The sequence below is a fragment of the Talpa occidentalis genome, unplaced genomic scaffold (assembly GCF_014898055.3).
Source record: "Talpa occidentalis isolate TD23 unplaced genomic scaffold, MPIMG_talOcc4v2.1 talOcc4.4, whole genome shotgun sequence".
NCBI lineage: Eukaryota > Metazoa > Chordata > Mammalia > Eulipotyphla > Talpidae > Talpa > Talpa occidentalis.
In genome coordinates, this window is record NW_023604295.1 from 19,477,405 (window position 1) to 19,498,086 (window position 20,682).

The 20,682-nt window shown below is 37.9% G+C and overlaps 1 protein-coding gene and 1 long non-coding RNA gene across 4 annotated transcripts in view; one reads left to right on the forward strand and one right to left on the reverse strand.

The window, feature by feature from the left end:
• Window positions 1-33: 33 nt before the first annotated feature.
• Window positions 34-13,297, forward strand: LOC119257279 (uncharacterized). Its single transcript, XR_005127992.2, has 3 exons — window positions 34-83; window positions 4,781-4,860; window positions 13,075-13,297. It is a non-coding gene; the product is annotated as an uncharacterized LOC119257279 (long non-coding RNA).
• LOC119257278 (multidrug resistance-associated protein 1-like) overlaps window positions 662-20,682 on the reverse strand; it is a 79,954-nt gene continuing 59,933 nt past the window's right edge. For 2 of the 3 annotated variants that reach the window (XM_054700357.1, XM_037525099.2), the window contains exons 20-28: window positions 16,448-16,603; window positions 12,339-12,538; window positions 11,164-11,290; window positions 9,811-9,912; window positions 7,859-8,002; window positions 4,574-4,732; window positions 3,236-3,402; window positions 2,083-2,277; window positions 662-1,757 (exon numbers count right to left, since the gene is read on the reverse strand). In XM_054700357.1, the coding sequence (XP_054556332.1) occupies window positions 1,625-1,757; window positions 2,083-2,277; window positions 3,236-3,402; window positions 4,574-4,732; window positions 7,859-8,002; window positions 9,811-9,912; window positions 11,164-11,290; window positions 12,339-12,538; window positions 16,448-16,603 (1,383 nt within the window). In that variant the 3' untranslated portion in view covers window positions 662-1,624. The remainder of the gene's footprint in view (window positions 1,758-2,082; window positions 2,278-3,235; window positions 3,403-4,573; window positions 4,733-7,858; window positions 8,003-9,810; window positions 9,913-11,163; window positions 11,291-12,338; window positions 12,539-16,447; window positions 16,604-20,682) is intronic. The other variant, XM_054700358.1, reaches the window with a different exon arrangement.

Below are 20,682 nucleotides of genomic sequence, written 5' to 3' on the forward strand. Positions count from 1 at the left end.
TATTTTTGCTTTTGTTTCCCTTGACAGTCTAGTTGAGTCTCCAAAGACATCACTGAAGCCAATTTTGCAGCCTGTGTTTTCAGGTAGGTGTTTTATGGTTTCAAGTATTATATTATAGTCTTTAATTCATTCTGAGTTAATTTTTATGTATGATGTGAGATGGTATGCTACAATAATTTCATTCTTTCTTGCCTTTGGTTTTTGTATTAGATTCAAAAAATCATTGCTAAGACCCTTGTCATACTACATTTTCTTTCAGGAGTTTTATGGTTTCAAGCCTTACATTCAAATCATTTAATCCATTTTGAATTAATATTTTAAATTACAGAGTATCTATGATTGGCTTACTGTAGGCGTAAAGAAGCTAAAGCATGACATTTAATTGACTAATGAAATATCTAAATCCTTCAGTGGAATCAACAGATATTTATTCAAAATTTACTGCATTCAAAGAATAGTGGTAGGCATTTCAAGGATTGTAAAAACAGGACAATATTTCAAGTAATTTACACACTAATGAGAGCAAGTTTTAGAAAAAATAGGGTTTTATAATTTAAGCAGTTTTCGTAAGTACTTTTAGGGGATGAAACAAGATTATGCAAGGTTGTTGTATAGGGAGGAGACAAAATAAAAGAACTGGTGAACATTAAAACATGTTAAAATATTTTATTAAAATCAGCTTGAAGGAAAAATACTGAAGTTTCAACACTTCAAATTTGAAGGGCAAGACAGAGAAATAATGTTGCTTTTATAATATTCCATAAACTTTTAAGTCAAAAAGCCTTTAGAATAGTCTTAGAACTACAAATCAGTAATCTTCTCATGAATGTATATCATCTGATACATAACTCACTGAGATAATCCAGCCAAAAATAATGTTCAAAAAAATGCTTTTCTCAAAGTAGTAAAAATATTTTTAAAAATTATTTGTAAATATATATAGCACATAAAATTCAGTTAACATATAACCATTCTTTCCAAAAAGCAGCTAAATAGCTTAAAATTTCTTTCTCTTGTTCCTCCATAATTTTATATACTGTACAGTGACTCAACACATTGCTTATATATATGTGGGTAAATACGTATGTATATACATTTATATACTTGTGTCTATTGCACTAAAATACCCAGTTATTCATTCTACAAATATCTGTAAGGTACCAACTACATGAAAGGCACTATGATACATAACAACTAAAATTGGACACTTGCATTCAAGAAGCTTTAGTGGGGAGAAAGACTAAATGAATTAAAATAGATTATGATCCCTCCCATGACAAAGGTTTGCACATGGGGTTAGTGAGTACACACACACACACACACACACACACACAAAAAAGCACATTTGGATCTGAAGAGAAGAAGGAAAAAATGAAACCTTTAGAGAGGTGACCCTGAACAAAGTCAGAAACGTCAAGTATCAGAGGCATTTAGCACCTACGAGAAGGTAGCTATTACAGAGACCGTGAATGTTAGAGAGAAGATACAGCCCAGTAGAATTAGAACTATGGTGCCAATCAACATATGTGCCAGATTGTAGCCTCTTTGTACATTTCTCCCCGTCGTTTTTTTTTTAAATACCAGTCTTTTCTTTTAACTTGATGTAACCAAAATACAATTTAAGTTATTTATTTTTTGTCTCTGAGTCTTGTTTTATTCCAGCTTCTTTTATCATTTCAAAGAAAAGTCCTTTCTGGTGTATCAAATTCTGTGGTGTTTCAAATTCTATAATCCTTCCAGAGTCTAAAACAAGCACCCTGCAATGTAGAAAAAAATCCAATTAGGCAAACTATAATCATTTTTTCCAGTTCACCTTTATTTTATTTTTGTTAATATAAATATTAGATAACTAAGTTATATCAGATATTCTATTTACTTTATCAAGTTTTCTAGTTTATCTTAGCATTAAAATTTTCTTGTAGTTATTTTGGAAACTCCCATACCACTAGGAAAAATTTTATATTTCTTTGTACAGATACTATTTTTCATTTGTGGTAAATAATATTAAAATCGAAATGTTTTATATGTTCAATAATTACCTCTGTAGAAATCGATTTATTTTTGAAAACAAGAAAAGCTTACCTATCTGAATCAATGACAGAATGCAGTCGATGAGCAATTGTCAGGACAGTACAGTTGGAAAACTCCTTCCTGATCGTTGACTGTACCAAGTTATCAGTTTCAAAATCAATGGAAGCTGTTGCCTCATCCAAGATGAGAATTTTTGTTTTTCGAAGCAAAGCACGAGCAAGACAGACAAGCTGCCGCTGTCCAATGCTGTTAGAGAAAAGAAAAAAATAATTTCAACAGTAAATTTTATAGTCATGCACTTCCTGTTCTAAAATGATTCTACCACACATTCATAATTAAATATTTTAATCAAAAGTATTCAATGAGTGACAAATATCCAAAAAGAAATGAGTATACCAGCCACAAAGCCAAGTTCTGGAAATAGAGCAAAGAACAAAGCAGGCAAAAATATTTGTCTATACGGAATTTGCATTCTCAAAATAAGCAAAATATATAGAAATAAGAAGAATTCAAACAGACAGAAAGGGAGGGTGTAAACTGGAGTGGACATTTTAGATGGGCGTGTCAAAGAAATCCTCACTCAAAGAACCCTTTTAATTTAAGACCTGTAAGAATTGGGTGCTGAACCAAGCAGATTTCCAAGGGAAGCATTCCTGGCAAATGCTACAGCTGGTATAAAATCCCTGAGACAGGGAGGAGCTGGTCAAGCATATTCATGAACCAGCAAGGAATCCAGTGTGGCAGAAACAGAAAGGAAAGAGGAAAAAAACCAAGGCATAAGCAGAGCTATGGGGTGCAGGAGTTGAGGGGAGCTAATTCTCTTGCATAGTCTCTGAACACATGAAGGGAACTATCTAATAACATCAAACAGACTTAAGACAAAGGAGCCACTTAAAACATTTTTTTGGAAGGTAATTCTTTTAGGAGTCTGCGCTAAAAAAAGATTCAATTAGATGATTTATCATATTTTACTATTCCTCTCCCTTTTTTTTTCCCTTTACCAGTAGTTTTCCAGCCTGTGGTGGCCATCTTATTCCTTGTCCCTCTTCTCTATAGAGAATCAGCAATGGTGTGTTTTGAACACACCAAAGTCCTGGTGGCTTAGAACCAATTTCCCTTTTAGGCCAGCTCTAAAAAGGTGGGAATGAATTTCTAAAAAAGTGGGAATGAATAACCTGGGCAGAGGGCTTTGTTCTTAGCTTACCTGAGATTTTCACCACCCTCAGAAACCTCATGTAACAGTTTTTTGGGAAGGGAGCGTACAAACTCTTTTAAGTGACAAAGTTCCAGCACCTTCCACAGCTCGCTATCAGAATACTTCTCTAGGGGATCCAAGTTCATTTGAAGGGTTCCAGAAAATAAAATAGGATCCTAGAAAATAAAATTGGTACTTGGTAATCTTGCTGTCATTTGAGGCATAAGTACAGTTTTAAAAATAATCAGACTCAGAAAATAAGTATGGAAATACAAAAATGACCAAACCTAATATAGTTATTAAATTCATTTCATATTTAAAATAAAAGCAGAATAGAATTAGAATAAACTATAAATCATATTAAATCCTTAAAATATTTGTTTCTCTTTTTCCTCCTCGTATACTTGTATAAAAAAATGTCAGTCACAACAATAGTGATCATAAGGGATATGATATAAAATAGGATATATGTACAATATGTATATTTTATTATCAAGAAACACTCCAACCAGAAATAATAAAAGTCAAATTCTCCATTTTACAGAGAGTAAACTATAGATTCCAAAGAACTCTTGTCCACCAACTAGAAAGTAAATGTTTGGAAAGTAAATGTTTGGTCAAGTCCAATCTCTTTCTAATACACCAACATGGCTGGTAAAACTGTATTTTAATATACCTGCATTTTAGTCATAAAAGAGAAGTGGTTAATCTCTCCTTTCTTTACAGCATTCCCTGCCAGAATCAGATATTACTCAAATTTTTGAAGGAAATTTATAAGCATAAATCTAAATAATATGACACAGAAATTACAGTATTTTAAGATATTTTTAGAAATTAATACAAAGATCTCATAAATGTTCAGTTTAAATTTCTCAGTCTCAAGTGAACACGTCATCTTTAACTGCAGACATATGTTTAAACCAATATGCATACTTGGTAATGATCAAGTTGCTTTGATTTCACAGATGGAAGAATCAAAGGACTTTAGAAAATGATGTGATCATTTTTTTTTTCATGTTTCTAAACTTCAAGTCAAAAGAATCAAAATTCTACAGTCCTATCACCAATCAAGCAAGAGCTTCAGATATTTCTTTCTCTCCATAAAACACAATGCATTCACTCTGTTCTTCATTAAAATTTTATTGCATTTACTATTAGGAGGGAAACTTACAAAATGATATGCCAGGTTTTCAAATAGAAGAATGTGTTAGAGTAAAACTTTTTAATAGTATTATTTACATAGAAATTTTTCATAATAGTTTATGTGGCTTCCAAAAATTAATATGCCTGGAAGGACCACATTAAAAAAAATAAAGTTTACCTGGAGTGAGTTCAGAAAGGCTTTACCTGGGGTATAATGTTAAGTTTGCCACGAAGGTCATGAAGTCCTATAGTTGATATGTCAATTCCATCAATAATAATTTTGCCTCCTGACCGCTCCACAATTCTAAATAGGCAGTTTGATAATGTTGATTTGCCTGCCCCAGTCCTTCCCACAATTCCAATCTGTAATAAAATGATCATAAACAGTTCACACTATACTTTTTTTTTCAGGAAATAGAAAACAGATATGTTGGATGGCTGACAATTGGGATCTAATTTTGACTAGAATAAGCTCGACTGGCATGGAAGAGGTAATGTGGCTTCTAAGGAAGTCTTTAACTATACATACACTCCCTACTCATTGGAAAGACTCAGGCTAATATGTGATTTCCCCCTAGTCCTAAGTAATTGTGTTACTATCTAACTTAAGCAAACCAATGGCCCCCAAATGAACAGATCTAGCCATTAGAATGTGGCAAAGCAGACAATGGTAATGAGTTGGCTTGAGAAACGAGATTGTCTGCCCTGCCTCCCTCAAGCAAATAAGCAATCAAAGAGGTCTTGTAATGTTTTGTCAGACTTGAAAATCTAAAGGCATGTCTGGGAATTTCCTTGGTGTGTCAAAATAGCCGCTACATTAAATCTATTGAGGGTGGCCATAGAAAATGTCTGAAGATTTTGGACTCCTGGACAAAACAGTTTGTCATAATTGAAAATGTGACTGAAAGTGTTCACTTGGTCCTAAGAACTAAAGCAGTCTCTCTGGTGTTGATTCCCATCTGGGTGGTAGGAAAATTAAACAGAGAGAACATTAAGGTGCTTGAATTGCCTTAATAAAAGATCTTAAATCTCAAATCTGGTGAACTTTATCAGAAAAGTCAGGAATCTATTGTATCAATTGGGGTAGCAAAACTTCACAATGATTTCATTTGTCCCAAAATATTTCTGTCCTTAATATCACCACAGTAGACCTGATTGAAAAGGTTAGAAAAACAGATGTTTGGGGTTATAAAAGATAAATCTCTGTCAGAAAGGGGGATATTGTGGCTTTTTCTATAATTGTAAAAGGACATTCTGATTAGGGAAATAATATACTTTCTTAAAAATATTTTGAGAGGGGCCTCCCCGGTGGCACAGCAGGTTGAGCGCAGCGCTGTGAAGCTGTCCACAGCCTCTGCAGCGCGGCTTTCGATTCCCGGCTGGCCAGGGAGAAACCCACATGGCACAGCAGACCACTCCTGACTCGCCCATTGCTCCCCTCAGCAGTGTATTTCAGTCAGTCTGCCTGTTCTGTTCCCCGCTCTGTCTTTGGTGAATCCTCTCTCACCTCCCACACCTCTGGCCTGTACCCCAGTTCTTGTATAAATAAGTAAATATTTTTTAAAAATAAATAAAATATTTTGCTTTAAAAAAATATTTTAAGAAATGTGGAAAAAAACATAGAAGTAAAAGTGACCTAAATCCCATTATCCAGAGAGAAGTACTATATGTCACTATATATATATATATATATATATAGAGAGAGAGAGAGAGAGAGAGAGAGAGAGAGAGAGAAATAGGAGGTATTCTTTTTGTATTTTTGCTGTGTATATATTTGCTTTTTTAAAAATACAAAACTGATATACTATCAATTTTTTATACATGGTTTTTATTAACTAAATTAGAACTCAACCATTTTCCCATCTTACTAATAGTCTTGGGAAATATGATGTCATCAATTATATGAACATTCTCTCCTATGGATTTGGTTTATGTTGGGCAATTATTGTAGTCCTATTGTTGCATTTTACTTTATAGTTGAAGTAAAATTAAATATACTGGTATATGTCTGATGGAAGTGAAGTCAGTATCTCAAAGAGAAATCTGCACTCCCACACAAAATAGCCAAGACAGGGAAGTAATCAAGATGTCTGTTAATGGATGCATGGATAAAGAAAATGCAGTGTTCATACAATGAAATATTATTCATCCACAAAAGAGAAGGAAATCCTGCCATTTGTGATGCCATGGATGACACTAGAAGCCATTATACTGAGTGAAAAGAGCTGGACAGAGGAAGACAAATAGTATCACTTAAATGTGTACTATAAAACAGTCAAATTCATATAATCAGAGAGTAGCATGGTGGATACCAGGTATTCAGAAAATGGGGAGATATTTGACAAGCACTGGTTATCTAATGTATAACATGTATACTACAGTTAATAATGTTATATCATATATTTGAAATTTTCTAAGAAAATGGATCTTAAGTGTTCTTACCACATCCCCAAATAACCCCTGGTAATTAAAAAATGCAATATTATTGTCTCAATATTATTCTCTATTCACTACAGTGTACATTAAAATCTATTTACTACTTATTTAGTGCTTATTTACTACTCATTGCAAGTTTGTGTCCTTAGACAACATCTGTCCTACCCCACCAACCCCATTCTCGGGTAAACACCATTTTACTCTGTTTTTATGAGTTTGACTATTTTACATTCTACATATAAGTGATACCATATATTTACTTTCTCTGTCTGATTTATCTCATTAATATAATGTATTCACAGTCCATCCAAGTTGTGATTAATGACAGGATGTCTTTCTTGCTCATGACTAAATAATATTCCTCCTTCCCTCTGTGTGTGCATGTGTGTGCATGCATGCATGCGTGGGTATCTCACATCTTTATCCATTTATATAGATGGACACTTAGGTTGTTTTCATATCTTGACTATTGTGAGTAATGTTACAATAAATATAGGCATGCCTATATATCTTTGATATCCTGCATCCATTAAAAACATCAAACTTGCCAAGAGAATAGTACTTAATTATTCTAATCACTAAAATGAAATGAGGTGCCAATATTACTACAATGGTAGTCATAACATATAAGTGTATCAAGTTTACATGTTGTCCACCTTAACTTTACACAAAGTCAAATGTATTTTCAGAAAATAAACTGGTACTTATGTGAGATAATGAACATGTTAATTTGATTGTGGTAATCATTTCACTATATAGATATATATCTAACTATCATGTTATACACATTAAATATATACAACTTTATGTCAATTATAAATCAATAAAGCTAAAAAAATTAAAGTATACTAAAACTATGTTTCAAGATGGAGCATGAGCATCTTGAATATACATTTTTTTATTTATAGAAGAAAAACTTACTATAAGCAGCAGCAACCTCATGTCTATTATTTTTTAATAAAATTTGAACAAATGATCACCTTATATTAAACATTATATGTGGTCTGCATTTGGATAAAAAGGAAAGTGAAACTTATGAAATACATGTGGTACCTTCTCTTCCCCATGAGTCTGGAAAGTGATATCTTGTAATGCTAACCCAAGATCATCTCGGTATCGAGTCTGATAATTAACAAATTCCACTATTCCTTTATTGGGCCATTGTGATGGAGGCCTTTTAGACATTATCCAGGGTGCCTTAAAACAAAGAAATAATGTTTAAACTATAATTATAATAAAAAACCTTCCCCCTGAAAATTATCAAGCATGTTAATAGCAGTGAGGATCAATGACAAAAAAATAATACTTTTTGATATTATGATTTTTCTAAAATAATCTTAAATATTGCAGACAAAATTTTTCATCTATTTGTGAAGTTTTAGATATGTTTTCAGAAATAAGAAGGATTATCTCCTAGAAAATTCAGAAAAAAAACAATTAAAATCCCGTAAAAGAGCTGAAGGCAACAAAATTTTAGCTGAGATGAGGGCAGTTTGTGTCATGCATTCATTTCCCAAATATTCAGTGTTCACTCTGCCAATATATGCTTCCTGGAGATTCAGCAATGAGTAAAACAAAATGTCTTGCCTTTATTTATTAAGGTTCATTAAAATTCATTAAGACTGAATGAACAGGGCCTCCCCGGTGGCGCAGTGGTTGGCCACCAGAGGAGGGTCCCACATGGCGCGCAGACCTCTCCTGCCGCCCGCTGCTCCCCTCAGCAGTGTACTTCGTCACTCTGCCTGCTCTGCTCCCCGCTCTGGCTCTAGTGAATTCTCTCACCCTCCTGTGCTTCTGACTGTACCCAGTGCATGTATAAACAAACAAACAAATAAATAAATAAAAAACATGCCTCTATTTAAAAAAAAAAAAAAAGACTTAAAAAAAAAAAGACTGAATGAACAGGGCCTCCCCTGGTGGCGCAGCGGTTGAGCCTGCATCCTCTGCAGCGCGGTTCAATCCTGGCCAGCCGGCGAGGGTCCCACATAGCACAGCAGACCTCTCCTGTCACGCCCGCTGCTCCCCTCAGCAGTATATTTTGTCAGTCTGCCTGTTCTGTTCCCCGCTTTGTCTCTGGTGAATCCTCTCACCCTCCCGCGATTCTGGCCTGTACCTCGGTTCTTATATAAATAAATAAATAAATCTTATAATTAAAAAAAAGACCAAATGAACAAAATAGCACATGCAGAGCATTAGATGATAATAAAACTTTGGCAAGCAAGAAATAAGATTGGTGGTGGTGGTAGTGTAATTTTAAGTAGGGATGGTTAGGGAAGGCTTGATTGGACATAGGGAATAAGCCATGTGAATATCAGCAGATGACAAAGGGTACTAATAACATGTGCTGAGGATCTGAGATGGATTATTGGAGGTACAACAGATGGTAGAAAGCACAGAAGAGACATGTCCTGCTCAGAAGCTGCACAGGGAGGGGTAGTGTTTTCATGAGATAGAATGATCACTGGGATCAGATTGTTAGGGAGAAAGGATGTCCTGAGCAAATTCCATACTGGCTTTGTGGATGCCACCCCCACTCCAACAAGACACTGGGAACTACAAATCCTATGATCCCCAAAGGGAGGTGCGAGGACCTAAGGGCAGACAAAGTTAAGCAGCCATTTTCTCCGTTTGGTTATTTAACTGGCCATGTGAATGAGGGCAGCTCTCTTGGCTCATGCTCTTGGCCAGGCAGTGTTTTGTCTCAGAGGGTCATTTGGGATTCCAGGTCGGCAGAACCAGTAGGACGCATTTAAGAATTTATCTCCTCTTTCTCCCTGAGTTGTTCATTTCCTCATTTCCCCTTCCCTTGCAAATAAACCTTTTGTTAACCTTTTGTGTGTGTCTGCAGTTTAAGTCCCCTTTAAGTGTGCAAGTGAGGACCCACATTCAGGCAACCCGTTTTATATTGGGGTTGCCCTGTAACAAGATGACAGTTCAGATAAAGTGAGGAACTAGAGGGACAAAAATCAAGTTGACTGAAGTGGTCATTATTTAAGAGTGCTTACCTCTTTATTCATATTTTCATATTCACAAACTCTTTCAATAGAAACTGCATTTGTTTCAATTTCACATGCTTTCCTTACCCAAAAATTCAGAGATTGAGTAATCTGGGTGTGGGGAGGGACATCAAGAATATTCCTTAGTCTTTTACATAATATTAATAATACATTATAAGGTTATATTTTCAATGTTCTATATACATTATATCTTGTGGCTTTTTCAAATTATAAGCATATTTATATATACAATTACAAGTTTCTTTAAATATATTTAACTCATAAATAAAATGAATAATGATTTGGCAGAAGATAAAATGAACATAGTTCAACATATATTAAAGCTGTCCATATTTGGTATAAGGAATGATAAATACCAAAATTAACTGGATGTGCCTTTTTCTAAATGAGAAAAAAATTTGTGTACATGTTACCTTGGACATTCTTACTTCCATCAGAAGGAGGATTCTCCTAGCTTTCTGATTACTCCTTTCTCCTTTTTCTTTTAACTCTACTATCTTCTCACCTTGCCCCCAAATATAGTTTTTCCAAGGTTATAACTTCAAATTTAATTAGAAAAGTCTAAAAAACTCAGAAAATTTCATTTGTTTGTTTCTCAGTTTTGTGCCATGACTACTGACTTAAACTGATGTGGGGCTCTTTAAGGTATTTATTTAACCCACCTAACACACAGAGTTCTCCCCTGAACTCTGCATATGCATATGTACCATATTTCCTTTCTAGAAGTGTAAATTCTAAATTCTGAAATGCAGCAAATCTCAAGGGATTTTGTTAAGAGACTAAAGGTATATACCCAAATCAGCTAGAGTTCTTTTAAATTATGTGAAATTATATTAAGTACATTAAAGAATGTTCTGTTTCATAAAGGGAACATGATCACACTCATATCACTAGTGCTTTGTAGTGTAATATAAAACAGGGCTTATCAGAGGAAAACTTACAAGCAAAGAAGAACATATATTTTCCCCAGAGCTTGCCTTATCTTCTTGCTTAGACTGGGCAAATTTGAGAGATCCAGCCATGGTAGAGGGAGCCCCTAGCCCTGTTACACTCTGTAAACCTATAAGGATAGGAGAACAGGAAACTTCTGAGTAATTTTGTAGCAGCAGGAGTTTCCTGCTCCCCTAGCACTCAGCTTGGGCATCTGCCTGGTCTTTCTGTGAGCTAATTTAGAACTGCTGAGCCAGCTTCCTGCTAGTACCAAGAGAGGAAGAAATGAGCCTCCTGGGTAATCCAAATGACTTAGTTAATACAATCTATAACTCAGACAGGCAAAGGAGATGAGAATTTAATTAATTGGATTATAAACATATCACATACCACAAAATCATAATTACTTACATTTAGGGCATAGGATATGGACAAACCAACTATTGCTGAATCTATAGAATTGCCAGCCAGCACAGCAAGCAGTGCAACAAAGAACACCATTAAGTTGCCAAGAAATTCAAGTCTTACAGACAGCCACCTGTAATAATGGAAAATAATCTTTAATAAATGAGACGCAAAAGTTTTGGTGCACTTAGTACGAACTCTCCTCAAAGAAATCAACAAGATGATTTGAAATCAAGAAGCAACATTTAGAGCTGCTTTCTCTTTTTTCCTCACTTAGGTAGGAGGCAGTCAAACACAAGACTATCATAATGATGATAGCTTATAGATTTCTCTGCATAAATATGTACTTTATTTTGGCCGAACATTGCTTTAAAACCTAATCAGTAATGAAGAGCAAGAGAAAAGAGTACCAGCTAAAATGATGCATTGTATTTTTTAATATTATTGGAAAATCAACTACTTCTCTGATTATATATACTTTTTTAGGTTATAAATTTAGTCTTTAGAGATTTACTTTGGGGCCTCCCTGGTGGCACAAGGTGTTAAGACGCAACCTATGAAGCTGTCCGCAGCCTCTGCAGCACAAGTTCAACTCCCTGCCAGACAGGGAGCAACCCACATGGCACAGCAGACCTCTCCTGACTTGCCCACTGCTCCCCTCAGCAGTGTACTTCAATCTGCCTGCTCTGTTCCCCACTCTGTCTCTGGTGAATCCTCTCACCCCCCCACACCTCTGGCCTGTACCCCAGCTCTTGTATGCATAAATAAATAAATCTTTTTTTAAAAAAAAAGATTTACTTTGTGCCAAACTACCATTTAATATTTATTCTCCTTTATATAAAATTATAACTGCAAATACAAAATATCATATTGTATACAAATAAAATATATTCTACAAATATAAATTCAACATAGTCACATCATCACTAATTCTAATAGTAGCCAATATAACCTTCAAATACCTTGAGCCCTTATTTTCATATAAATTAGTATATAACTTTTATATGAATGTAATAAATAAAATGTAATTAAAATGGATATTAAATACTAAAATTATTTAAGACTTTCGTCTTTGTCTTTAACATCACCAAATGCCACAATAAAACAATGTTTCTGTTTAGAAGTCAGTGAAGAATATCAAAGAACAGATTGGTCCTGAATTTTGTATTGATACGACTTACCTATTTGAAATTATGTTATTGTAGAAACAGACCAAGTTCTCATTCACCACCTCTTTGTTTTGCTGGATGAACCTCTGTTCGTGTCCAAATGCCCTAATAGTGGACACTCCAGATAAGGTCTCACTAAAGTGGGAAATGATAGGAGAACGAGATGCCCCTGCTAAACGTCGAATCTGCCGAGAGCTCGCCATGTAGTATCTCTAGTCCAAAACCAAAAGGTGGAGGTGAAAAGATGTAGCAGAAGTTTCTCTGTGGTTTGAATACTGCAAGACACTTGTGTACTGGTTTAAACAATGGTTCCCAGGGCCTCTCCAGTGGTGCAGCAGTTGAGTGCTGGGCTGCAAAGCTGCCCGCAGCCTCTGCAGCACCGGTTCGATCCCCAGCCATCGGGCGAGGGTCCCATATGGCGCGCAGACCTCCCCTGCCTCCCACTGCTCCCCTCAGCAGTGTACTTCGTCGGTCTGCCTGTTCTGCACCCTGCTCTGGCTCTGGTGAATCCTCTCACCCTCCTGCGCTTCTGACTGTACCCAGTGCTTGTATAAATAAATAAATAAATCTTTAAAAAAAAAAAAAGAATGGTTCCCAAAAGTTAAGTTCATGGTCTACTTCCCAGCACCTGTAAGTGTGATTTCACTTGTAATGAGATCTTGGCAGAGTATCACTAAGGATTTCAAGAGGAGATCATCTTGGATTTAGGATTTGCACTAAAATTCTATTATGATTGTCCTCATAACAGACAGAAAAGGAGAAGACACAGACAGGGAGAATGCTTATGAAGATGGAACAGACTGGATTGATTTGTCAAGGAAAATGTCAGGGTTCCCTAATAACCACTGGAAGGAGAGGAGAGAAACAATGACGAGATCCTCCCTCAGATAATCCAGAAGAAACCAACTCTACCTGCACCATGATTTTGGACTTCTGGCCTCCAAAACTGTAAGAGAATAAATTTCTGTTCTTTTAAGCCACCCAGTTTGTCACAGAAGTTCTAGGAAATTAATATAACCTCATAAGAGTAAATTCTGGATAGCACAACTAGAACATAATTAGCAAAATTTCACTTTAATGGTGCTCTAAATGATCTTTATTGGCTATCTACTATGGCGAAAGAGCTCTGTGTCATATGGTGAAAACATAAACAGTCAGTAACCCATCCAATGAGGGAAACAAGCCAAAGGGACAATATTTTTAGACCTAAATATAATGATAGAAAAATATTTTATTACTTTTTCTTTATGAAAAATACCAGTGCAGTCTATAGTTATAATTGGTTACTTCCCCTTGGCATTGGGTTGAGGACAATTGGGATGGGTGGGGACCTGGAGAGCTGGGGGGAATATACTCTTGAGTTAACTGGACCATCATTCACCAGCCCCAAGATAACTGTTGCAAACTGGAAATGAAAACCAGCAGCTGCCACATCTTGAAAAACCTGCAGTTCTGGAATTTTATATAAAATCCTGATTTTAAAATGTCTTCATTTTTTATTAAATATATATACATATATGTGTGTATATATTACATCAGTGTTCATTTTTGTGTGATGTTTGATATTTCCTCTCAGGTGTAATCCCAAATTCCCACCACCAAGTCACCCATCATCATAGTAAGGAAAGAATAAAATACAAGAGACAAAGCTAGCAGGCAAGCTATAAATTAGAGACATACAGCAGGGGAGGGAGGCAGGAGAGTGATCAAAACAGGGGAGGGAAAAGCACAAGAGACTGAAATCTTCATTTTGACAAAAACACTGAGTAAGCTAAGCCAAAACATATCCTGAGCTAAGTATGATCTGTTAGCTTGCAGTTTACAAACTCTGCTCTGAGTTCTCTGAAAACTGAAAAGGACTGTAACACTTGGGAATGCAAGGGAATCTAAAAGATTGTATATAGACTGGGAATTAAGATTGGAGTCATAGACCCATCTGCGTATATGATTAATGGTAAGACCCTTTTCCTTAGACAAATGTATATACACATGAGCACTCAGAGCTTGTCATAAAAACTCAGTGAATTATAGAAGTCCTGGACTCCATCCATGAACCTCTCCAAAGAATTTAGTTTAAGAAACTGTAATCTAGATCATTGTTTCTGATGCTTTAGCAAAAGTCACTTAGAGAGTTTATTAAAATACAGAGGCTCTACCCTGAGAGATTCTTTCCATCCAGTTTTATTATTTTATGATTAACAAATTAAAAATTGCATATATTTAGGTTGTAAAATGTTTTCTTTAAGGGTCACAGCCAGGGACTCTGGCTCAGTAGGTCTAGAGTATGACTCATGGCTCTAGGGACCATGCTTTGAGTACCACTGACCTAAAGCAAAACTCTTACAGGGAAAAGAAATGAAGCCTGCAAAGGCAAATGATGTGCCAAACAGAGTAAAGTGACTAGAATTTGAGGTTCTGATCCACATTCATGGTTCACCCTTGACAGTTCCCACTTAAAAAAACATGGTTTCTAGACTCTGTTCTTAGTCACCTTGCTACCAACCATTAAGACTATTTAACACAATTTCATTTGTTAATGGTATTTTTAATCAGATATTCTTGATCTTCAATACCATCCCTCAGTTAAACAGGTAGAGAAAATAAGGAAAAAATGCAAGGTAGGGGGAATGATGATAGCATAGGTGTAGAAATGAGGAAACGATTAATCTTCTGGTCTGAGCAGACTAAACCCCAATATGAATTTAAAACTTACTATTTTTGCTAAGCATTAAAATACAATTACTATATCCATTTGTGTAAAGAGCTTCAAAAATGCATTTATGTTGGGCCTCCCCAGTGGAGCAACGGGTTGAGTGTAGCACTGTGAAGCTGTCCGCAGTCTCTGCAGCACTAGCACTGGTTCAATTCCCAGTGCCCAAGGAGATACCCACATGGCGTGGCAGACCTCTCCTGTCTCTCCCGCTGCTCCCCTCAGCAATGCCTTTGGTCCATATTCCTTTTCTGCTCCCTGCTCTGTCTCTGGTGAATCCTCTCACCCTCCCATGCCTCTTACCTGTACCCCAGTTCTTGTAGAAAAATGAGTAAATCTTTAAAAAAAAAACCTTCCATTTAAAAAAATACATTTATATTTAATTTAAAATATATGATAAGAAATTTTGGTCTTCCCTGTAGCCTCACAATATCATAATTTTGGAGTTGAAGTTGGTTGACAATACTTTACGTAGAAGACAAAGGTATATCATGATAGGTCTACTTAGTTCTTGCAGCAATAGTTTTCTGACATCTGGGATAACAGGACAAAAAGGCAGTATCTCCTCTCAGATTTACAAGCAAATTAACTTTCTGCAAAAATGTAAACATACAGGTTTGTGGCAGCCATAGAAATGTATCATTCCATTCTCTCTTTTCTCTCTCTTTTTTTTAAAAGATTTTATTTATTTTTGTATAGAAGAACTGAAGTGTAGGCCAGAGGTGCAGGGGGTGAGAGGATTTACCAGAGACAGAGTGGGGAGCAGAACAGGCAGATCTATTGAAATACACTGCTGAGGGGAGCAGCGGGTGAGACAGGAGAGGTTTGCTGCACCATGTGGCTTAGCTCCTTGGCCAAGGATCAATCTTAGGCCATTGTGGTGTAGAGCTGAGACTTAACCCCTAGGCCACCAGGGAGGCCCCCCATTCCATTCTTTTGCAGCATCCCTGACAGAGCTAACTGGCAGTCTCCCCCCATACACCCTGTCCCCAGGTGCCCTACTGTATTGGCATGGTTTCTGTTTCTGCACAGGTCGCTCCCAGCCAATGAGTGAGCATTGGGGGAAGGTGCTAAAGCAGGCCAATTAGTGGTCAAATTCCCATTTGTTTGACCAAACATTTTATGGAACTCTTCTGCAGTCCAAGACTCTTCCCTACTAAATCTTTCTCTCCCCTTTTGCTCCTTTACAAGGATCAAAACTGCATCATTGTCTGAGGGCTCACACAACCCTCTCCTGTTCCTTCTCCTTTGTTTTTAATAGACATTTCCCCTAGTAATTCTCTAGTACATCTAATTCTTTACTGGAGTCTGCTTGTTGGAGAAACTTCACTTACAGGAGTGAAGTGGGTTGAAACTATATTTTCCTGTGAACTTTTAAGTTATTAATACACATAAAAAGTCATGTACTTACTTGTATAGTGAAGTAGAGAAATACCAATGGAATAACCCCCAGAATGAAGAGTGGTAAAGCTCCCACAATCACCAAAATTGTTCCTATAACATCCAATGTACAATTCACCCAGGTGCGCAAGTAGTAATGGAAACGTATATCAATTATAAACATGTCCTGAAAAAAAGTGACATTAGGTGACTTAATTTTTAACTTTCAAAGGTTTAAAATGAGAGGGAGGGGAGCTATAGCATTAAGTGGAAAAATAAAAAAAAAAAAAACATTTACCCAGATATGACAATCTGATAATGAAATAAATCTATCAAGTCTTTGTCCACCCCAACCCAGCAGTATATTTTTCCCCCGTTGGTCAATTTTAACTGTTCAAAGGGCGTTCTAGTAACAAGATATCTATGATCAAGCAATTTGTACTTCTCAATGACAACTACAAAGCACTGACTTTATCTGACCAAAGTCAGATACCACTAAAAGAAAGAATCCAGGGCCTCCCTGGTGGCGCAGTGGTTGAGAGCTGGGTTGCGAAGCTGCCCGCAGCCTCTGCAGAGCCGGTTTGATCCCCGGCTGCTCCCCGGCCACCGGAGGAGGGTCCCACATGGCGCCCTCTGCTCCCCTCAGCAGTGTACTTCGGTCCTTCTGCCTGCTCTGCTCCCCGCTCTGGCTCTGGGAATTCTCTCACCCTCCCACACTTCTGACTGTACCCAGTGCTTGTATAAATGAATAAATAAATAAATCAATCTTTAAAAAAAAAAAAAAAACTGGAACTTTGCTTTAAAAAAAAATAAATTAGAGGAGGGGCGGAGCAACATGGCGGCGAGGAGACGCTGCGAGTAAGATCTCCCATTAAAAAAAGTTAATAGGGAGGAAAAGCGGCAGGTCCCAGTGAGAACTGAGACAGGGAAGATAAACGGACGACTCCAGCAAACTGCCCGAAGAAGAAAGTTGCCATAAAAGAGGACGAGAAGGGAGGGAAGCGCAGAACCCTGCTCCCCTCCCCCGCCCACAGAGGCGGCACTCTCCGACCGGCAGAGACGAGGGAAACAACAAACCAAAACGCCCAACAAGAAAAACGGATGCAGCAAGTGGGACTGTGAGTGGAAAGGAACTATTTCAGCCACCACACCCCGTGAACGGGAGCTGAGGCGAACCCTGCAGGATCCGCCGTGGAGGTGAGCTCCAGGCGCCAGTAAAGAGAGCCCCGCCCACCAGGAGGAGCCCAGCACCAGCACACAGCCCCAGCCGCCCGGTAAGCTTGCGCGAAAGCGGCGCTCGGATTGCAGCTGCCCAGGGCCCTGCGCCTGCGACCTAGGCTTGTGGGGAGACGGCGGAGGCCCTCCCTGAGTGAGCAGGAACAAGGCGCCCAGGCAGGGGAGCGGGATTCAAAAGGCGCCATTCCCGCGCCACTGATCTGGGCTACAGCCCGCGTCCTGGAACTGAGGGCTTTGGAACTGAGACCCGGGGCACGAAATTAGGGGCGTGGGTTCCCCACGACGGTGGGGCACAAGGCAGACACAGCACCCCAAAGCCGTTGAGGTGTACCCTACCATCCCCGCTCTGCTCCCTGTCCCACGGGGTGGAAAATCAGCTCCCCAAGGGCTCTAGGAGAGATCTCTGGTGCCACCTAGCGACTTGACCCCAGCACAGGCTACTGAAGGAGCTAGTGGCCAGCTGGGGAGTTAGCCCACACCGGGCCCCTTCTGAACAAGTAGTCTGAGCCCACAGGGAGAGCGAGCACCCACAGCCGGGGCAGACCAGGCGCGCAGAATAGTGTGCCTGAGACCAGAAGCGCAGGGAGTGTGTCCCACATCACCATTTTAGAACAGGGACATTTCTTCAGTAAAGACTACCTGCAGAAGGCTTCCTCAGGAGCCAGAGGTGAGCGGGGGAAGTTCGCCCACGCCAGACCCCCTCTGGCCTGCAGTCCAAGCCCAGAGGGGAGCAGGAACCCACCGCCGGGGCAGACCAGGCGCACAGGGGAGTGTGTCCCCACATCGGCATTTTAGAACAGGGACCTTTCTCCAGTAAAGGCTGCTTGAAACTGACAGATGACTCCTGGAAGAACCAGAGGGGAACAGAGAAGCCCACCCAAGATGCCGGCAAGTCCCAACAACACAGTGTCCCAACGCATACGGCAAATTAGAAAACAGACAGTAGGGAGGAGAAGAACCACACGCAACCTAGCAACTCTCCAGAGAAAAAGCACACCACAAAAAGAAAGCCAGCCCCCAGATTGCAACGACAATAACTTGGAAGAATTTCTGAGCCTTCCAGAAAGAGAATTTAAAATTGCCGTGATTAAAAAACTGACAGAAGTCATAAAGGAAAACAATGATAAGGGAAAAATAATCAACGATCAGAAGAATGCAATTGAGTCCCTAGAGAGGGAAAACAATGGTCAGAAGAAAGAAATTGAGTCCCTAAAGAGGGAAGTAAAAGAAATGCAGGAGATCAAAGAATTAATGGAAGAACTAAAGAATTCTGGGAAAAGCAATGAAAGCAGAATAGATGAAATGGAAGAACGAATAAGTAATCTTGAAGACACAGAAATAAAAGAACCAAAACAGAGAAGGAAAGAGAAGTACGAAGGAAAAAGAACGAAGAAAGACTTCGGGAACTATCGGACTCCATGAGGAAAGGAAATATAAGAGTTATAGGAATACCAGAAGGAGAGGAGAGAGATGTAGGAACAGAGAAAATATTCAAAGAGATAATTGAAGAGAACTTCCCAAATGTGAAGAAGGAGCTGAAAATTGATATACAAGAAGCAAGAAGAACACCAAACTTCCACGACGAAAGGAAAAATACAGCAAGACACATAATAGTAAAGCTCCCAAGAATCCAGGACAAGGAAAAAATAATGAAGCTGGCAAGAGGGAAGAAACAGATAACATTCAAAGGAAAACCAATCAGGCTGACATCAGACTTCTCCGAAGAAACACTACGGGCAAGGAGAGAGTGGAGGGACATAGTCAACAGACTCCAAGAAAACAGATGCCAACCAAGAATACTCTATCCCGCAAAGCTCTCCTTCCTCTTTGAAGAAAGAATATGGACCTTCCCAGACAAACAGAAACTCCGGAATTTCATTGCAACTAAACCCCCACTCCAAAAAATACTACAAGGAGTTCTAAAGCCAGAACCTCAGAGCGACGAATAACAATGAAAGAAGGCCAAAAAAAAAAAAGTTATTAAAAGAATAAATAAATAAAATCAAAGGAAAGACAAACACAATGGCAAATACAGATGTTAACATATCAATATTAACTCTAAATGTAAATGGACTAAACTCTTCAATAAAAAGACACAGAGTTGCAGCCTGGATTAAGAAACAAAACCCAACCTTTTGCTGTCTCCAGGAAACACATTTAGCTACAAAAGATAAAAATAGGCTCAAAGTTAAAGGATGGAAAACAATCCTACAAGCAAATGGACCAAAAAAGAAAGCAGGAACAGCTATACTTATATCAGATAAAACAGATTTCAAACTCAAAAAGATAAAAAGAGACCCCAATGGTCACTACATTATGATCAAGGGGACAATACTTCAAGAAGAAATAACACTCATTAACATATACTCACCAAACGAAGGAGCACCAAAATATATCAGACAACTGTTGTCCTCTCTGAAAACAGACATCAGAGAAAACACATACGTAGTGGGAGACTTCAACACACCACTATCAACAATGGATAGATCAACAAGACAAAAAATAAGTAAAGAAACCAAAGCTCTAAATAAAGACCTAGAGCAATTGGCTTAACAGACATCTATAGAACACTAAACCCCAAAAAAACGGAGTACACATTTTTCTCAAGCGCACACGGATCATTCTCCAGGATCGATCACATACTGGGGCACAAGACAAACATCAACAGATACACCAAGATTGAAATCATATCAACCATCTTTTCTGACCATGAAGGCATCAAACTAGAAATAAACCATAAAAAGAAGGCAAGGAACTTTCCTACCTCATGGAGATTAAAAACCACACTACTGGAAGACCATTGGACTAATGAGGAGATCAAAGAAGAAATTAAAAAATTTTTTGAATTGAACGACAAGGAGGACACCAATATCCTAAATGTATGGGATGCAGCAAAAGCAGTAATAAGAGGAAAATATATAGCAATAGAAGCTCACATCAAGAAACAAGAAAGAACGCAAAGAAACAACCTAATCTCGAAGCTCAAAGATCTAGAAAAAGAACAACAAGAAAACCCCAAAACCAGTAGAA